The 17,874-nt window shown below is 54.5% G+C and overlaps 2 protein-coding genes across 4 annotated transcripts; one reads left to right on the top strand and one right to left on the bottom strand.

Annotated features, from left to right (window-relative positions):
* The first annotated feature begins 1,185 nt into the window (after nucleotides 1-1,185).
* Nucleotides 1,186-15,355, top strand: PHOSPHO1 (phosphoethanolamine/phosphocholine phosphatase 1). Of its 3 annotated transcripts, XM_043470753.1 has the most exons (5): nucleotides 1,186-1,786; nucleotides 2,869-2,967; nucleotides 4,751-4,861; nucleotides 6,507-7,368; nucleotides 13,743-15,355. In XM_043470753.1, exons 4-5 carry the CDS (start codon nucleotides 6,514-6,516, stop codon nucleotides 13,758-13,760), a joined length of 873 nt encoding a protein of 290 aa, XP_043326688.1. In that variant the 5' UTR covers nucleotides 1,186-1,786; nucleotides 2,869-2,967; nucleotides 4,751-4,861; nucleotides 6,507-6,513; the 3' UTR covers nucleotides 13,761-15,355. The 3 variants fall into 3 exon arrangements, with proteins under 3 accessions (XP_043326688.1, XP_043326693.1, XP_043326682.1); XM_043470758.1 differs by lacking the exon at nucleotides 13,743-15,355 and having other exon boundaries at nucleotides 6,628-8,274; XM_043470747.1 differs by lacking the exon at nucleotides 13,743-15,355 and having other exon boundaries at nucleotides 6,507-8,274.
* On the bottom strand, nucleotides 8,614-17,858 carry ABI3 (ABI family member 3). Its single transcript, XM_043470735.1, has 8 exons — nucleotides 17,727-17,858; nucleotides 13,290-13,457; nucleotides 12,173-12,349; nucleotides 10,633-10,718; nucleotides 10,347-10,442; nucleotides 10,056-10,186; nucleotides 9,388-9,525; nucleotides 8,614-9,080 (listed from the first exon to the last, which is right to left on the bottom strand). Exons 1-8 carry the CDS (start codon nucleotides 17,841-17,843, stop codon nucleotides 8,917-8,919), a joined length of 1,077 nt encoding a protein of 358 aa, XP_043326670.1. The 5' UTR covers nucleotides 17,844-17,858; the 3' UTR covers nucleotides 8,614-8,916.
* Between the last annotated feature and the right edge of the window lie 16 nt (nucleotides 17,859-17,874).

Genomic DNA, 17,874 nt, shown 5'->3' with positions numbered 1-17,874 from the left:
CATGCCTCATCTCCTTCTCTGGGGGCCCCCTACCCTACGTGCTTACACTTGTGGCATATACTATGTGCTCTGTTAGTACACATGTGGTCAGTATAATAAAAGGGGCTGCAGGATGCATAACAGGGCAAGAGATGATGTCCAGGCTGAGCTCCTTCAGCAAATGGGGTGGGCGTGGTCCTGAGGAAGAGAGGGCCCCAACAGGAGAGCAAGAGAAAAAGGTGAGGTGTGAAAACAGGGGTGTGAGATGAAGTGAAGCAGCCAATCAGCTGAAGGAGCTGGGACACTGGGAGTTACTGGCAAGAGTTTCAAGGGTCAGGTTTGCAGCTTTAAAGCGTTTGTTTCCTTTTGTATATATGGAAGCATGGCACACATTTGTCCTGTTCATCAATGTACCCCTAGCCCCTGGCACAGAGATGAGGGTACTCCCTGACTGACCCTGCTACCTCTGTTTCCCAGCCCTACCAGCTCCCAGATGACTCAGGCCCTTTGCATTTGCTCCTTCTCTTCTTCCAAGAGTGGAGCCAGGGAGACTAGGGAAGACTGAAGTTAGAGCCAGGCACAGGGGTGCCCACCTTCTTCCTAGCTAACACAGTCCCTTTGTGACCCCGTCTGAGTTAGCTGTGCGGGGTTTTGAACTCAATTTCTCCTGCTGTCAACATTCAACCGTTAAGTGCTGCGACCTAGTACTATACCGGGTTCATAGGGTGTTCTCAGTAAATTTCTTTCCTCTCTAAACATGATCTCTACTCCTCACCATCAGGGTGGGAGGGCATAAGGGTGGAGCGGGTGTGGCTGGGAAAGGACTCAGGAAGCGAGGAGAAAGTCGGGGTTTTTATTTACAACACTACTTGCAAAGGGGCAGAGAGTCCGGTCCCCAACTCAGTGTATACAGGATAGGAGAGCGGGCAAGTCCGCAGTCCTCTGTAACCTGTAACCGAGGCAAGGGTCCCAAGTAGCGGGGCGAAGTGACTCCGCCTGGAGGGCAGAGGGCACCCAGCCAGCCCAGCTTTCAGCACACGGGAGAGGCACTGCTTTTCCTGGGCGGGGTCAACCGAAGCCTACCCTCGGGCTTAGGAGCGCAGAACAGAATGAGGGCTGGAGGTGGGGGCGCATTTTTGCAAGTCCCGGGGATCAGAGCTCTGGAGGCGGGGGTGGAGAAAGTCCACTGCCCTGGCACCTCCAGGTGTGTGGGCGGGACTTACGTAGAGCCCAGCAGCGGCCCTAATGAGGGTGCCCCCCACCCACGCTCCTCTGAAGGGATGCGCTACATCTTCACCCTCCTACCGTTCCCGGCGGCGCCCAATCCCACCTTCGCTCGCGCTCCGGGAGCCTGTGGAGCAGCCGGGAGGCGTGGCCTACCGGCGGCCCTCCCCTTTGATGTGCTCCGACGCCGCTGTGATTGGACAACCGCTTGTGACGTGCGGAGACTGCGGTGGGCTCCGGTGCTGCGGCAGCCGCAGCGCCAGCCGCGGCTCCGGCTCCGGCTCCCGGGTATTTAAAGGGGACGCGGCGGCGGCCCGGGGGGATGGGGGGCAAGTGGAGGGGACGGCCCAGACGCACATCATCCACGGCCCCTCCGGACTGGAGGGACTCGTGAGAGCCGAAGCCCAGAAATCCGGGGGTGGATAAGACACCGCATCCCCTCCAATTCCCGTAAGCACCCCTTGCTCCATCCTGAGCCCAAATACCCCAGCTAGCCCGTGTCCCCCTACTCTTCACACTCCAAACTCAGCCGGGACAGACCTCTGCCGCCGCCGCTTCCCACGTGAGTCCTGGACTCGCCGAGGTAGGGGAAGGCTGGGGTCCCAGCGTGGGGTGGGGGCTGCGCTGGGTCTGAGAGCGCTCCTTCACGCGCGTGTCCGTGGGGCAGTCGCTGGAGCCGAGGAATGAGTTCCTCTCCTACCCAAGGGACTAGGTGTCCGGCTATCGCTCCATTCCCGACACAGACAAGGAGAAGGAATCCGTGCTCCCTTGCTCCCCGCCACCCACGAGTCCCCTGGGCTCCCGAACTGTCCCCCACCCCCCCCGCCGCCCCGCACTGGAGCGAAGCACCGGCCAGCTGGGGGTGTGCCAGAGTGCCTGCTTTCCAGCCACCTCTAAAAATATCTCTCCCCAGACTCCACCGGCAGCTGCCACCTCCTTGCCCACTGAAGATCCCCTCCTAGCTTGTCTACCCAGGCAGGGAAACACAGAGGTGACTCCTGGTCCTATCTTTCTCACTGGCATCGGAGCTCCAGGACGTCAACCCAGCTGTCAGGTCAACAAGCTCACAACCCAGGGGAGTCTCCAGGGCAATAGAGGAAGTTCTGGCTGCAGTTTTCCCAAGAGGCGGCAGAGACCCTTGAGTTCTAGTTCTAATCCTGATTCTGATGCTGTGTGACCCAGGATGTTAGCTTGACCCCTCTGGGCTTTTGTTTTTCTTATTCACTGCTAGTGGTGAAGGAAGGGACCAAGGAAGAAACCATGGTGAAGTTGGGAGTGCTGTCTGGGGGCAGGGGAGAATTCCAATTAGTGGTGGAAAGTGATTTCTAGTGATTGATACTAGGAGACCTGGTCTTGAGCAGAGGACTTGTTACTGTAGTATTTCTGGGATCCTTGTCCCTGCCACATCCTTATCCTGAAGTTTCTTGTGGAACACTGCCCTCTGGACTCCAACCATCCATTAATGGGAATTTTCAAACTTTGTTCCCCTACCCTAAAGGTGTCCTCCCATCCTATTCCCATGGATATAACAGCACTTGTGTAAAAAGGTGCAGGGGTGCGAGGGGCCGGTGTGTGGGGGGGCGGTGGGGGAAATGCTGGTTTTAGGTAGAACTAGAATATGGACTCCCTGCCAGCCCAATGAAACCCTTCTGTCCTCTGCTCTAGCCGGCTGGAAAAGCTCAGAGGTCCTGTCCCCCTTTCCTCTGAGAGACTCTATTTGGTGACCACAAGAGGATTCAGTCACTCAGGTGAAAGCTTCCAGAGGTGAGTGACCTCTCTGAATGTCCCAAGAGCCAGATTTCAGTGGGGCCTGGGGTGCCTCTGACTACTGTGGGGTGGGGGTGGGGGTTGCAGCATGGCCTTCTCAATTTCGAGGGGAAGAAATCCAGGTTGTCTGGCTTTCTGCTCTGGGGACTAAAACAAACAAGGGCAACTCACCAACAATAAACGTTTATCTAATTTCCCTGAATAGTAGTATTAGATGAAAAGAACCTAACTTTTGCAAGAAGTTTTGAACATGATTAAAAACAAGTAGACTATTCCACCAAATTAAAAAAAAAAAAAACCAAGGGCAAAGCAATGAAAGCTGGTCTCTGTGTGATTCCTGGAGACCCTTTATCTTCATATCTGCCTGGCATGTGTCTGTCCATGTTTGCTTTTACAAGGGGTGTGGCATCCTTTGACCTTTCCTCTTTGGACTCACCTGTCCCCTGGGGGACATGTGATATCAGCCAGGATTCTGGAAGGCTGAAAGTCCGTCTAGATGGGACGTGGGGACAGCCCTCCCACCTCTAACCCCCCCAAACATGCCCACCCTTTACCTCACATGCCTCCCTCCCCTTCTCTCCCATTTTTTTGACCTGTGTCTCCTCTCCCAATCCCTTCCCTCTTTCTGCCCACTGCCCCATTCAGCTTTGGCCACAACTAGATTCCTAGACTACAAATTCTTAGGGAAAAGGCTGAAACCCACATTCCATGTGTAGCCAGGGAGTGGGGATAGATGGGGTACCTCAAGAGGGAGGGAGCCCTTCCTCTGACTGGTGCCCTGCTCCTGCAAAGTCCCAGTCTCTTTCTTGAGAAGCTGTTGATTTTCCTTGCTGTCCTGGGATGGTCTGGGGAGAGTCACCTTGACAAAGTCAGAGGGGTACCCAGTGTCAACCCACTCTCACCACCAGAGGGCAGCAGCCAGCCAGACGTTTGCTCCTTCCTCTGTCTAGTCTGGCTGGCAGTAGTGGTCCAGATGTGTCCCAGCTGCATCTAGTTTCTCATTTAAACCCAGGGTGGAGGGGAGCAACTGGGAGTTGTAGGTTTGAAGCAGCATTGGTGAAGCCCCCATGAAGCCAAATCCTGTCCCCAAAGTCACATAGCAAAATCTGGCAGAAATATCAACCTGACTCTTGGCGGACTGCCAGTCTCTAGAAGCACCATTGAGTGAGGCAGTCTTAGATCACCTGTGGTACCCAGGGGTCCTAGCCCTCCAGCTGCAGTGGATGCCCAGCCCTGGGCATCTCCCTCTTTCCTTTTGAGGACAGAGGGCAGGAAAGGCTGTGACCAAGTGTTCATGAACCAGGCTTTGCCCAATAGAAACATGGTAGCCTTAGGCAAGTTATTTAATCTCTTGAGTCCTTTTCATCTGCTGAATCCATGGAATTGTGTTGAGCAAGGACAGAATATGAGTGAAGCTGATTTGTAAACCATGATGTACCATACACAAGAAAGGGGCAATGAACATATAGAGAAAAAAACACTGGTCTCAGACTCTGAGATCTGGTTTTGAGATCTGTCTCTGCCATATATAGTGGGTGATGGTTGCACAAGTTGGTTACCCTTTCTAGGTCTTCAGTAATATCTGTAACCTTTCCAGCATCATGATGGATTGTTAAGAGGATGCCTAGCAAGGGCCTTGTGGTCCTTAGCTTATTTGATGGGCTGTTTTTACTGAGTGGTTCCTGGGGCTCAGGAGAGGGGACAGGATCAGGTGGATGTTAGTGGTGGAAACAAAGCCACCTGACTGGGCACCCTCACATGGACCTTGTATGGTTGTCAGGAGCTCTGGACCGACAGCTGGAGGCCAACAATCCCTACAGGTGGTGCTCAGGGTGATGTACTGACAATGAGCGGGTGTTTTCCAGTTGCTGGCCTCCGATGCCTGTCTAGGGTAAGTGGGTCCCTCCAGGGGTCTCTTAGGATGAGGCCTCAGCTCCATGTTCCCATCATGGGGTGGGAGGCGTCCTATCCAGCCTCTTTTAAGCCTGCTCTCACCTCTATTGCGCCTCCACTAATCCCTGGAAGCTTCCATTCCAAGCGTGGGGCCCTGATGCTTTATATCCTCAACTCCAGGAATCCTGGGCCACTGAAACTCAGATAGATGTTGGTGAGACCAGAGAGTGACTGTAGGCATGAAATTGAAGGGACGATTCTGCTAGGGAGGTAGATAGCCAGGTTCAAATCCCAACTCAGAAGTTAGGAGCCTTGGACCGCCATTTTACAGGATGTGCCAGGCCATAAACATCACAGGAATATTGGAAAGAGAGTTAGGAAGAAACCAGAAAGAGGAGTGGTTTCGTCTCAACTAATTGGGGTGGAAGATTGACGGGGAGAAAGACAGCACAATGATACTCTGAAGCTGTGCATTCTGCTTGCTATCCCTCCATGGCAGGGGCAAGCTGCAGAGGGCTTCTGCTGTCCACGTGCTTGCCTTCATGCCCTCACCCTTGCCATGTTGTTCCGCATCCTCTCCCTTATCCCCCATTAACATGAGCATCCCAAGGTCTTGACTTCCTGGAGCTCCCCACCCCCACTCTTCCTATCCCTCTGCCCTGTGCTCCCCTAGCATGACATCCTCCTGGCCCTCTTCTTCCCCACTCCTTCCCCATCCCCTCCACGCCAACCATGCCCCCCCACCTCTCCTTCTGCCTTCTCAGCCACTGCTGCTCTCTTTCCTCTTCCTTACCTATCTCCCAGGTATGTCGTGGCCTGGTGCGGGAGGCTCCTACTTCCCCAAGTCCCACTGCTTCTCCTGCTGCCCGCTTGCTTCGGACTCTGGCAGAAACCCCATCCGCTGACAAGTTCTTCCCAGGGAATTGGCAAGTGATTAGTGATGAGCTGTCAGCACAGGGCCCTAAAACTCCCCCAGAGAAGCTGTGTCCCCTCCTTGGACCCCTGCCCAGTGCCACCTGGCTGGAAGCAGCTCACAGAGCCTGCCTGGATTTGGGGTGGTCAATCCACCTACCTGGTTCTTCCAAGAGCTAAAATCCAGTTCTCTGGCCAATGCAGAAGCCCAGGCACCTCACTCTCCAGGCCTGGCACTGATTGCCCACATGCCTTGGGTAGTGCCAACAAGTCTTCCCTGGCTTCTACTGTCCACCACAGTCCTACAAGCCATTGGCTCTACATGGCTGAAAAGTGGAATGACGAATCTGCTCCAGTTGAATGAATGAATGAATGGTTTCCCTTGACTATCTTAGGGAAGAGGAGTGGAGAGTCCCTCCCACCTTCCCTGTGTCCACCACCACCAAGGGGTCACTGGAAGTCTCTAGAATGGTCTAGTCCAGAAACCTTCCCAACGGAGTGACCCCTTGGAAGCTGCTCTTCCACTCTCCTGAACCTCGGTTAAGCCCCCATGGCCCCAGATGAGATTAGAAGAAAGGTGCCAAAGAAGCCCTTCAGGGTTCAGGAGGATGGTCCCCTGAGGATAAACCCCAGAGCAGTTAACACAGAAGTGCAAGAGGGTGGACAGGGAAGGCAGGGGTGGGGACACCGGCGTTGCTTAACCAGCTTAACCAGCCTTGGGTCCTCCTCAGGTCTTCGATGTGCCAGCATCTCTGGCCGTGGCCCGCTAACCTGCCTCTCCCGGGCCGGCTCCTGCCGCGCCCCCTCTCGCTTGCTCCCTCCTCCTCCTGCTCCTCTCCCCCCTGCTCCCAGGACGGCGGGATGGCTGCGCAGGGCTCGCCGCGCTTCCTCCTGACCTTCGACTTTGATGAGACTATCGTGGACGAAAACAGCGACGACTCGATCGTGCGCGCGGCGCCGGGCCAGCGGCTCCCGGAGAGCCTGCGTGCCACCTACCGCGAGGGCTTCTACAACGAGTACATGCAGCGCGTCTTCCAGTACTTGGGCGACCAGGGCGTGCGGCCGCGAGACCTGCGCGTGGTCTACGAGTCCATCCCGCTGTCGCCCGGCATGGGCGAACTGCTGCAGTTTGTGGCCAAGCAAGGTTCCTGCTTTGAGGTTATTCTCATCTCAGACGCCAACACCTTTGGCGTGGAGAGCGCGCTGCGCGCCGCCGGCCACCAAGGCCTGTTCCGCCGCATCTTCAGCAACCCTTCCGGGCCCGACGCTCGGGGGCTGCTGGCGCTGCGGCCCTTCCACTCACACAGCTGCGCGCGCTGCCCCGCCAACATGTGCAAGCACAAGGTGCTCAGCGACTACCTGCGCGAGCGGGCCCACGACGGCGTGCACTTCGAGCGCCTTTTCTACGTGGGCGACGGCGCCAACGACTTCTGTCCCATGGGGCTGCTGGCCGGTGGCGATGTGGCCTTCCCTCGCCGCGGCTACCCCATGCACCGCCTTATCCAGGAGGCACAGAAGGCTGAGCCCAGCTCCTTCCGCGCCAGCGTGGTACCCTGGGAAAATGCCACCGAAGTGCGCCTCCATCTGCAACAGGTGCTGAAGACGTGCTGAGGACGCGGTCTGCAGGGGGCGCCCGGCGGGAAGGGGGCCAAGGGGGCTGGGGACAGGGAAAGACAAACCTAGTTTTATTAGTCCCTTTCCCTTTCGTTTTGGTGGGTCCCTCCGGGAATTTCCGGAATCCGGAGCTCGTCCATTTGGGGGCTGGAGGAGAGAGTTCGGAGCTGTCCCCTTCTATGCAGTTAACCCAGCTTGGCTGTCTCCCCCAGTTCCACTGCAAGCGAATTCTAGAGTTTGGCCCCACCAGGGTGGTGCGCAGACCCAAGCAGGCAGCAGTGTTTTCCAAAAATCTTGCCCCTTCCCAACTGGGGGGAAGGGGTTGCCTGGCAGGGTAGAGAAGGAACATCTCCCACTGTGTTGCATTAACTGTTGCCTTGGGCCGCATGATTTCCTTCCCCTAGACTTCTGTCAGGGGGACCCAGGTCCTGAAATTCCTCCCCCCGCCCCTTCAGCCCCGGACTCCCCGTGGAGAGATGGTGCTCTCCACCGACGCCAGTCTCAGGCCTAGGTCTTGCTTTACCTTCTGTGACTCTACACTACACTCCTGCCTCCCCCCACGCACGCTGTCAGCGTCCCCACAGCAAGAAATCCCAGAGGGAACAATCGCCTCCTGGTGGTGGAATGAGGTAGCACACTGTCCAGGGCTCGGGTCCGGCCAGCCAGGGACCTCAGAGAACGCGACGACGTCTCCTCCTCGCACCCCAGCCTCTTCTATGCAGCAAGAAACCAGGGACTTAACCAAAGTCGCCCCGCCGACTGGACCCTCTGAACCCCTCCCCTCCCGTATGGAACAGAAAGCCATGATGTTTTAAAAGCAGAGCCAGTGAAACCCACCCCCCTCCTCTTTTGGTGTTTCAGAGCTATAAAGAAGGTAAAGGGGCAGAGGTGACTGACATCTCTCGCGCCGCAGTCTGAGGGATGAGGGTGAGATGATCTCTCAGAAAGCCCCACTTAAGTGAGGGAGCTGGACCCCACTCTTGGAGGAGTGTCCAGTTAGGGGAACCAAGACTGACTGCATAAAGCAAGGAACAGGCTAAAGAGCAGGGTGCAGCGTCTTCACAGAGCAGCACAAGGGTCTCATGGAGAGGGCTCAAGCTGAGAGGAGATGGAAGATATTCCCGCTTAGGGCAGGCAAAGTGAGTCATTCAGCGGGAGCCTAAAAACCAGGTTACCTTTCAATCTTTCGGCACACCCCGCCCCCCATCCTGCAGGGCAATCATCAAGAGGCCACCAGTTTTATTCCAAGTTGGCACCTGCAGCTGGAGACCCTGTCTTGCATGGTCCAAGGGTCCCCTGTGGATAAGATCACCACACACCTTGGTTTCCAGTTCTTTCCTGTCTCTAGCAGGCTTCTGGGTACCTCTCCCAGGACCCCCGCCCACTGCAATGGGGGGGAAGGGACAGACAACAGTTAACAGCCCAGAGGTGTACAAGCCTGGTCCAGTCTTGAGTGAAGCTGGCTTTGGTGTGGGACTCAGGCTTACTCAAGGCAGTGCTTGAATCAGCATTGCAGAGACCAGGCTGTCAGCTGATGGGCTCCACATAGTTCCCAGGGAAGAATCCAGACCCCTCGGAGCAGACACCCTCACACCATCCATCAGAGTAGCGGCGGGTGATGCAGATAACTGTGCCCTCAGAGAAGGAGAGCTCGTTGTCCTTCTGGCGGGTGTATGGGTACAGTGTCACCACTGGAGGGAGAGAGGGGAGGGTGCCATGAGATGTGCCTCCTGTTGCAGCCTGGGATGCTGGGGCCCACACTGCACTCTAGGGAGCACCAGGGGGACTGGGGCAGGAGAAGCCTCCTACTAAGCCCTGGGCTCCTCCCCAGCTGAGCTAATACTCAATATCAGGCCAGCTGCTTTTCTCTGTGGGTGTATGTGGGGGGAATAACAGAGTCACACCTTTGCAAATGGAAGGGAGAATGGCTCTGGGCTAGAAGAGTGGGGGGAACCTGGCCCCACAGTCTGTTGTCCTTCAGTCCCAGGACTCAAGTACCTTTCTCCAAGTATGCATCAGGGACCCAGCTGGGCTCTTCGGACCCAAAGCCCGGTGGGGGTGGAGGTGGCAGCTCCAGATCCTCTATATCCAGGGGTGGAGGAGGGGGCAGGTCGAGGGGCATGGGCAGCTCTGGGGCTGGGAGAGAAGCAGAAAGGCTGCAAGTGTGACACAGGCAACCCCATCCACTCCAAGAAACTTCCCTGTTGGAGAGCAGGGCCCCAGGATCTACCCATTCCATGTTCCCTGCCTGCAGCCCTTGTTCATCCTGCTCCTCCCACAGTGCCTCTAGCAGGTGCTCAGTAAACACAGCAGTGTTGGACAGTGTAGGGTGATCAGACTCTGCCACTTGGCTGGGCAAGCCTTGAGCAAGTCACTTAATTTAACTTCACAGGCTGTTTCTTCATCTGTTGAATGGGAGTGTGAAGATTCTAAGCGGTCAAATTTAAGCAAGAAAATGGATGAGAAGCTTTGACTTGGTAAAAAGCAGGGGCTAAATTATGTTAGCTTGCTTCCTCTGCTTTCTTACTGTCACTCCTACCTTGGACAAAGTATCCACTGACATAGCCCCAGTTGCATGCAACTGGGGCGAGATGGGGTGGGAAATATCGAGAGGTGAGAAAACGACCCCAAACGCTGAGATAGGAGGAGGGGGCGGGGCTCCTTACCCGGTGGGGGCAGAGGCAGTTTCTCCAACGAAGGAGGTAGCGGGAAGAAGTCAGGGGCAGCAAGGGGTGGTGGGGGTGGGGGGACTGCCTGCCCCTTGGTCATGGAGACCCCACCGACACCTTCGGCGCTGCTGAAGACCAGAGAGAAAGGGGCTTTGCTAAATTGGGGGACCACTTCCTAACTCAGTACCCAAACTGACCCCGCCCCTTCAATCACAAGCTCCGCCCTTGTGGTCCGCAGTCTTAATCCACCTTCACGACCACCCCCAACCTAAAACCTGTGGGGCTCACCCAGCCGAGGCCAGGGAGGAGGCAGAGGAGGCCGCGGAGAGTCTGCCGTCGGGCACCACGGGGGCCTGCACGGGCTCGGGGATCCGGGGCGCTCTCCTGGGGTGGGGAGATAGGAGGGGAGACGTCGAGGGAGAAGGCATCAGGCGAGCAGGGGTTGGTTTGGGGAGAAGAGGCAGTTGGAGGAGGAAGTTTGGCTCCTGGCTTGAAGGGGCGGGTGGTGGGGAGTAGTTTCTGGTTGAGGGGAAGGAAAGGAGGGGGACAGGTTAGGATTGTGGGGAGACCTCACCCTAGGGTGGCGGAGGCAGGAGTAGCAGGCGCCTTGATGTTCTTACGAGACAAGGTCCCGGTCCGCGACAGCTGCTTGCTCAGATCCTGCGGGGTGGGGGAGCAGGGGGCGGGGGCTGACACCCATAGGGGCCTGCAGCAGCCCCCCTCCATCCCGGAGAGGAAATGGGGGAGGGGCAGACGAGAACTGGGAGAGTGGGGAGGACGGAGAGCAAGTTCCGACTTCCACTTCCCAGCCTGCTCTCCCACCCCACCCCCCTCAGTCTTGCTCTTGGCAGACCGGGCCTTAAATCTGCCACAGTCTCAGGCAGACAGGGTCTGCAGCCACTTCCTCTTGCAGGGCCTCAGCAGCTGAGCCCCACTCTCGCCCAAAGCCTCTGAGCACTCAGCTTTGTGGGCCTTAACTCTGAGAAACCCCAACTCCAGCCCACAGCTGAGGAGGTAAAGGTTGAGGTAGAAACCTCCCAGCTGTCATTTTCGGGGGCCTGAGGAACTGGCTTTGGGGAGTTCAGGGCAGAGAGGAGCAGAATGTACAGAGTGCACAAGTGACAAGCTGTGAACTCAGGTGCAAGAGAGCACTTCAGTTGGTGATGGAGTTTCCCCAAGAATGGGTACATGAGGAATGATGTCCTCTGCTATCCTCCCCTAGGGATAAGACAAAAGGGACTTGAACTCAGGCATAAAGAATTGAGGTTGGATAAAAGGAAGGACTCACTGCTAAGAGGGCCTGGCGACTGAAGGAGGGAGTGTGCTTTCTGTTTTGGGGGAGATGTTGTGTTAAGGAAATCAAGGGGCCATTTAGATACAGGAGAGCAGCCAATCTAATCTGGAATGTTGAAGTGTGGGGACAAGGAATGGATAAAATGGGATTAAGGGTGTGTCCTCTCCCACCTCACTGAAGGAGGTGGGCTGAGAAGAAAATGCCCGTCTTCACCATGTCCTCATTTGAGTGCCTACATCCCCCGCCCTCCCCACCCAACAGCAACTCTGGGTGACTTCAGCACAGTGACCTCAAACCTCCAGACAGAGGAAGTTGCTGTTCTCATGTGGCTGGGGAACCATTCTCATGTGCCCTGACATCCTCCCTCTCCGCTCTTCCCCTTCACACACGCCCCCATCCTGCACCTACAAGTGTGTATGTGTGAGCCCAGATGGCATTCTCAGCAAGTCCTGTGATAAGGGTAAAGGTCAGTTATTAAGAGAAAGGTCATGATGAATTTTGAAGGAAGAAGATGAGCCCCCTCTCCTATAAGGGGGCCCCATGGGGAGCAGCAGAGCCACTTAGGGCGATGGCTTCAGGGAATGAGGAAGGAAAGGGGCTGCAGGGTGGGACAAGAACATGGTCCCGGAAGAGAACTGAGGATCTAGAGAGAAGGGAGCCATGAGGCAGAAGAGGGTGGGGGGACTTCCCTGGTGGTCCAGTGGTTAGGGCTCTGTGCCTCCACTGCATGGAGCATGGACTGGGGAAACAAGATCCCCATGAGGTGTGGCCTTAAAAAAACAGAGTGTGTGCTGTGGAGAAAGAGGAGGGGCCCCTCTACCTTGATCCCATGGCCAATGTCATCCAGGCAACTGAAGTTGAGGGGTCTCCTGTAGTAGGGCGTGAGGTGAGGCAAGCTCTCAGGGGCGATGATTTTCTGGCCGGGGGGCAGCCGCTGGACAGTGGCTAAGGTGCCGATCTCCCTTCGGGCCACTTTCTCCATATGCATGTTCACCATCTGTGTGACAAAGTTGGAGGTGATGGCGCTCTTTCCCTTAAGACTTCGGGGAGGGGGAAAGGCCATGGGAGGGAGCGAGGTGCAGAGAAAGAGTGAATTTTGTCCCTAAGGTCGCACAGCATTTGGGTAAAGAGTTGCCAGCAGAGGATGGAGCCACTTTGGAGCAACTTCCGGTGGAAGAGAACAAGGGTTATTATTAGCTGAGCAGGGAAAACACAGCATCCTTAAGGGGTGCTGGGAAGAGACTGGGCCAGTTTGGGAGCAGAGGGAGATAACGTGGAGGTGGCTGAGAATCGAGGCTGAACCAGCTCTCCCTCTTGGGGGACAATATAAGCGAATCAGCTTCCTCTTGGAATGTTCTTTGGAGAAACCTACATCTCTGAGAGGGTGGAAACTTCAGTCCACTGGGGTGAGAGAAAAAGACACGCACTGAACATGTGAGTGATGCACAGGCCAAGCTGATGTGTAGCTCTGTGCGTGTGGTTTATGGGGTAATTCCTTGGCCAAGGATTCAGGAAGGAAGGAGGAGGGTGTATATGCGAGATGGGGTGGGGCTCTGTGTGGTGGTGGCAGTACCTCCAGGGCTGAGAATGACCTTGCCAAGCAAGCAGCCTGACTTTGGGATATTTATAAAGTCACCACCTGTGTTTAGATGAAAACAGGGTCCATTTGCCTCGTTTCTGTGCTATGTAGCCACTGTGATGGGGAGAGCTTGCTTTCTATCATGTAGGAAGGAATTCAGAAAGAGTTCTGCCATCGGTGAGTTCCTGGTCCGAAGAGGCAAGGAAGCTCAAAAAGCTTGGCAAGTGCCAACTTTCTGGGATAGAGGTGGGTGTTTGTGGATGTAGAGGAAGGCAGGAAAGAACTTTTGCTGCAGAAGATGTCCGGGTGGGGCTGAAGAGTTAGGGGCTGAGGCGAGCAGCCTTTCCCCAGCTCTTACCTGGCCCAGTGTGCTCACGCGGGCTTCCACCTGCCGCAGGGCAGCCGCCTGAAGGTCCAGCATACGCAGGGTGTGTCCAGCCAGGTTGCCCACCTGGTAGGCCACGCTGGCCAGGGCCTGGGTGGTGAAAGCCATGGTCTCCTCCAGCGCTTTTCGCTTGTCGGTGGCCTGAAATACACACAGCCCTGGCTTGTTCCATGGGGTCCTTGGCTGGGTGGGCTGGGATGGGATAGGGTATGAAGAAGATGGGGGATGAGTTGGGAGAAAGCAGTTACCGTCAGATGTTTGAGGAGGTTTCTGTAAGAATGACGTGGTAAGAAGGACTCAGGGGGTGTTAGGAAAGTGAATCTGTGGCCTTGGGGACTGGATCCAAGGGGAGGAAAAATACCCTTCTCAGATAGTCACACTGAGGATTAGCCCTACCACCCTCCTGAGGTGATTTTTTTTTTTTAGGGGGCTGGAAAATGGTGAACAGTAGAAAGGAAAGAGGAAGTCAACACCAGCTGGAAGAGATTATTATTGGACTTGAAAACCGACCAACCAACCTCAGGCCCTCATCCCAGACCTTCTAACCAGAATCCCCTGGGCATGCGGCCAGTGAATCTGTACCTTTAAAAGCTCCTTAGGTGATTCCTGAACTCCTGGCTTAGCTCTGATCTGCAAGGTGGTGTTTGGGAACCAATAATTTGGTCCATTTTATAGATAAGAAGCTGAAGCCCAGAAGGGGTAGAATAAAGCAACTTCTAACTGTAGCCTATATAGTGAAAGTGTTAGTTGCCCAGTTGTGTCCAACTCTTTGTGACCCCGTGGACTATAGCCCACCAGGCTTCTCTGTCTGTGGAATTTTCCAGGCAAGAATACTGGAGTGGGTTGCCATTCCCTTCTCCAGGGACTCTTCCTGACCCAGGGATCAAACCCAGGTCTCCCGCATTGCAGGCGGACTCTTTACTGTCTGAGCCGCCAGGAAAGTGTAGCCTATATAACCACGGCCTATATAGGGTCCCACAAGGCTGGCTCCTGTTTTTCTCCTCACCTTCATCCCCTTCCTCTCTCCCTCTCACTCATGGTCCTCCAGCCACATTGGCTACTGGGTCTCAGTTCCTGATCAAGCTCAGATTGCTTGTACCTCAGGGCCTTTGCACTTGTTATTCTTCAGGTCTACAGAGACACTTGCCCTCACCACCCTAAGATCTCCCCCAGCCCACCTCTGTATTGACTCTGTATTAGATTTACTGTTTTCTTCATAGCACTTAGTACCGTCTGAAATTTTTTATCTATGTACTTTATTATCTATTCCTCCACACACACACACACATCCACACACACTAGAATGTAAGCACTATAAGGTCAGGGAGCTCATCTGTTTTATTCTGTATCCTATCCTGGAATAGTTAGTGCCCGACATACAGATGAAACTTGATGAATATGCATTTGTGAATTAATCAGTGGGTTGAATGCAAACCCAAACACTTGCTGGGCATCTTCCTACTGCATGCCCGGCACTGTGCCTGGTGCTGGCTAGGGCCACACTTCCAGGCAGTGGTGGTGGGGTGGACAGGGAGTGTCTGAAGACTGAAGAGGGTTTGCTTCTCTAGTCATTTGGTTCCCCAGGCAGCTTCCTCATCTCAAGTTGGAACACGAGGGTAGGGGCCAATCCAGGGCAAGTCCGGGGAGAGGCCAGCAGACTGATCAGTAAGGCTGCACCCTGAGGTCTCCTTGTTAAGGGCCCTCAGTTGTTCCCCAGGGCCTGTAGTGGAGAACAGACCTAGAACCTATCTAAGCAGGGTGCTCAAAGAGACCTGGGAGCATCCAGTGTAGCCCAAATGAAACTTGAACCAAAAGGTGGGCCCAGAACCTTCTCCTCTCAGGTGCTTCTCCATGCCTTTCTGTTCCAATTGAGGCTAAGAAATGCTTGTTTGCATCTAATTTACATCTCATCAGCATACATAACTGAGTGCCTTGAAAAGGCAAAGAGATCAATCCAGAAAGAATAACAGGTCTAATTCTAGTTCAAGACTGTCCTTTAGTAGATGAGGAAATAAAGGCCCAAAATGGAGCAGTGACTACTCCTCTGTATGAGCTGGCCTCTCTTGTACTCGCCCCTCCCTGGACTGGCATGTGGAATTCATCACTGGATTTTTCCTGTCGGTCCAAACAGGAAACATGTCTGCTTGGACCCAGCTCTGGGGGTACAGAGCCTGGATGCCTACTGACCCCTGGCTTTGGTCTTGACCCAAAGTCAGGTCTAGAGAAACAAAGGTCTGGGATCCATCTTCATGGCTGACTGCTTATTCATCATGCAAATTACCCTGTCTACAAACTCAGTGGACCCTGACAGAGAACTCTGCAGTTGACCCCAGCCTGTCCTCCCCCATTCCCCAAGGGTTTCCTGACACCTGCTTGAGATGGAGGGGGCAGTGCGAGGAAGCGGGGGAGGTCGTGGGAACCAGGTCTTACTTAAGACTAGCTTTGAGAAGTCATCCAAATCCTTCCTAGGCACTTGCTCCTCAGAAAATCCTCAGAGAAGTCAGGAAACGTAACTGCTTCTGTGGTCTAGTAGTTAGTGTTCTGCATGAAGGAAGCTGAAATCCAAGGATTCTGACCTGGGTCAGGGCTTCTGATGCCCTGAGGGTTTTTGCAAGGGCTGCTTCACCTCACTAGAATTAACTTTGAATATCTATATTTGTCTTTCATCCATCTGATGAAAGATGATGATGATGGTAACAGCTGCCATTTATCCTGCCCTTCTTAAGGGAGAAACATTGGGCTAAATGTGCTAATACATTATTACGTTTAACCCATGTAACCACTGTGATAAAAGGTGTAAGAATCACAAGGTGGAGAAGGAAATGGCAACCCACTCCAGTATTCTTGCCTGGAAAAGTCCATGGACAGAGGAGCCTGGCGGGCTGCAGTCCATGGGGTTACATGACTGAGCATGTGTGCACGAGGGTGGAGGGAGATGGGTTGGTAGCAATAAAGTGGGAGAACTAAAAAAAAAAAAAAAAAAAATCACAAGGGAAATTTGCCCCATGTCCAGGAGCTGGAAATTGGACTCAGGCCTTTCTGACCTCAAATTCTGTGTGCATACCGTGTGTGCAAATGAGAACCCATCCAGAAGTGCTTTGAGATGCGCAGAAGTTGTTGAAGGAATGGGAAGGAGAGCCTCCATCCTAGTCCATGGGAGGAGCTTGCCTTCCGGTGCTGGGGGAATGCAGCTCGTTCACGAGCCACAGTCCAGCTCAGTTGCAGCACCCCCAGTCACTCAGTATCTACAGCGGGAGTAGCATTTTCAACTAGAGGCTTGGGGGGGAATGCTCTGGAGTCAAAGTTGCTTGTTCAAATCCGGGTTCTACCATTAGCTTGGAGACGCTGGGAACGTAAGTTAACCTTTCTGAAGCTCAGCCTCCTGGTTGTGAGGTGGGAATGGTCCTCACCTCACAGACTGGGGTGAGGACTGAAGGGGGCGATGAAGGCAGTTCAGGTGCAAAGCACTTTAACTGCTGTTACCGTTATCTCTCTTTAATCTGCCATTTTCTCATGAGCATTTTCTCCTTTTATTTTTATTTTTTTTCAACACTGACTCCTACGTACCTGGGAGGTCCCAATGCAAATGCAAATAAACTGTCTTAAATTCATGCAGCATGTCAGGGAGGGAAAGGCAGAGAGGAGAGGGTTCAGCTTCAGAAGTCAGGAAGGCTAGGCTGATGCCCAGCTCTGCCATTGCCAAGTGATGTGACCTTGGACAAGTCACCTTGCCTCCCTGAACTGCTGTCTCTTCATCTATGAAACAGGAATAATGATACTGTCTTACAAGGCCGTTACAAAGGCTGTCCTCTTCTGTTCATCCAAGCACCTACTCTCTATCCTGGGACAACCCCACAATTTAGAAAACTGTTCTAAAATGCCACTCTCCTTGCATTTTGCTGGTAGTCTGCTGCATGCAGTCATATTGTCCATCCCCCTGCCTCTGAGTCAAACTCCATCTCTTTAATCCAACATAGTATGACATCTCTCAGCTCTCCCTCAGATATCAGGGACAGAGTTTTCTCTCATCCATCTCAAGTTCAAGACAATGTTTGGAAAGTTCTTCTGAAGTCTTACCTAGAGCCAGCATGAACATGGAATGATGGCACCAACAGGTGTATGAGGACAAGTCTTTAGGCCTCTGGATCTGAGTGAGAGGCTCGGAAGGAGAGGAGCCTGGGGTGAGGCCTATAGCAGGACGGGGTAACACTGCCTTCCCCGGGCATCTCTGAGGCTCTGGGAAACAGGAGGGCCTGGGAGCACGAGTCCGCACTAGAATTTTAGGGTCTGGGATAAAGCCGACCTGGAGTGGGAGGATAGCTCAGCCAACGCCCAGGCCAAGCACCTGTCAGGATGGGCTCTGGGCCCCTGGAGGGGCTGGGGTGCCAGGGCTGCACCCGCTCTGCTTACCTGCACGTAGTTGTCCTCGCAGTAGTCTGCGACTCGCAGCAGGGAGCTGTGGTTGCCCCTCAGGGCCTCCCGGCCCGTGGGGATCTCAAACTCCTGCAGCTGCTGTAGCTCCGCCATGGCCCCCGGCCTCTGCCCGGCTCCCCGGGGA

The sequence above is a fragment of the Cervus canadensis genome, chromosome 1 (assembly GCF_019320065.1).
Source record: "Cervus canadensis isolate Bull #8, Minnesota chromosome 1, ASM1932006v1, whole genome shotgun sequence".
NCBI lineage: Eukaryota > Metazoa > Chordata > Mammalia > Artiodactyla > Cervidae > Cervus > Cervus canadensis.
Note: the sequence above shows the minus strand (reverse complement) of the source record. Positions and strands in the feature narration are given on the sequence as shown.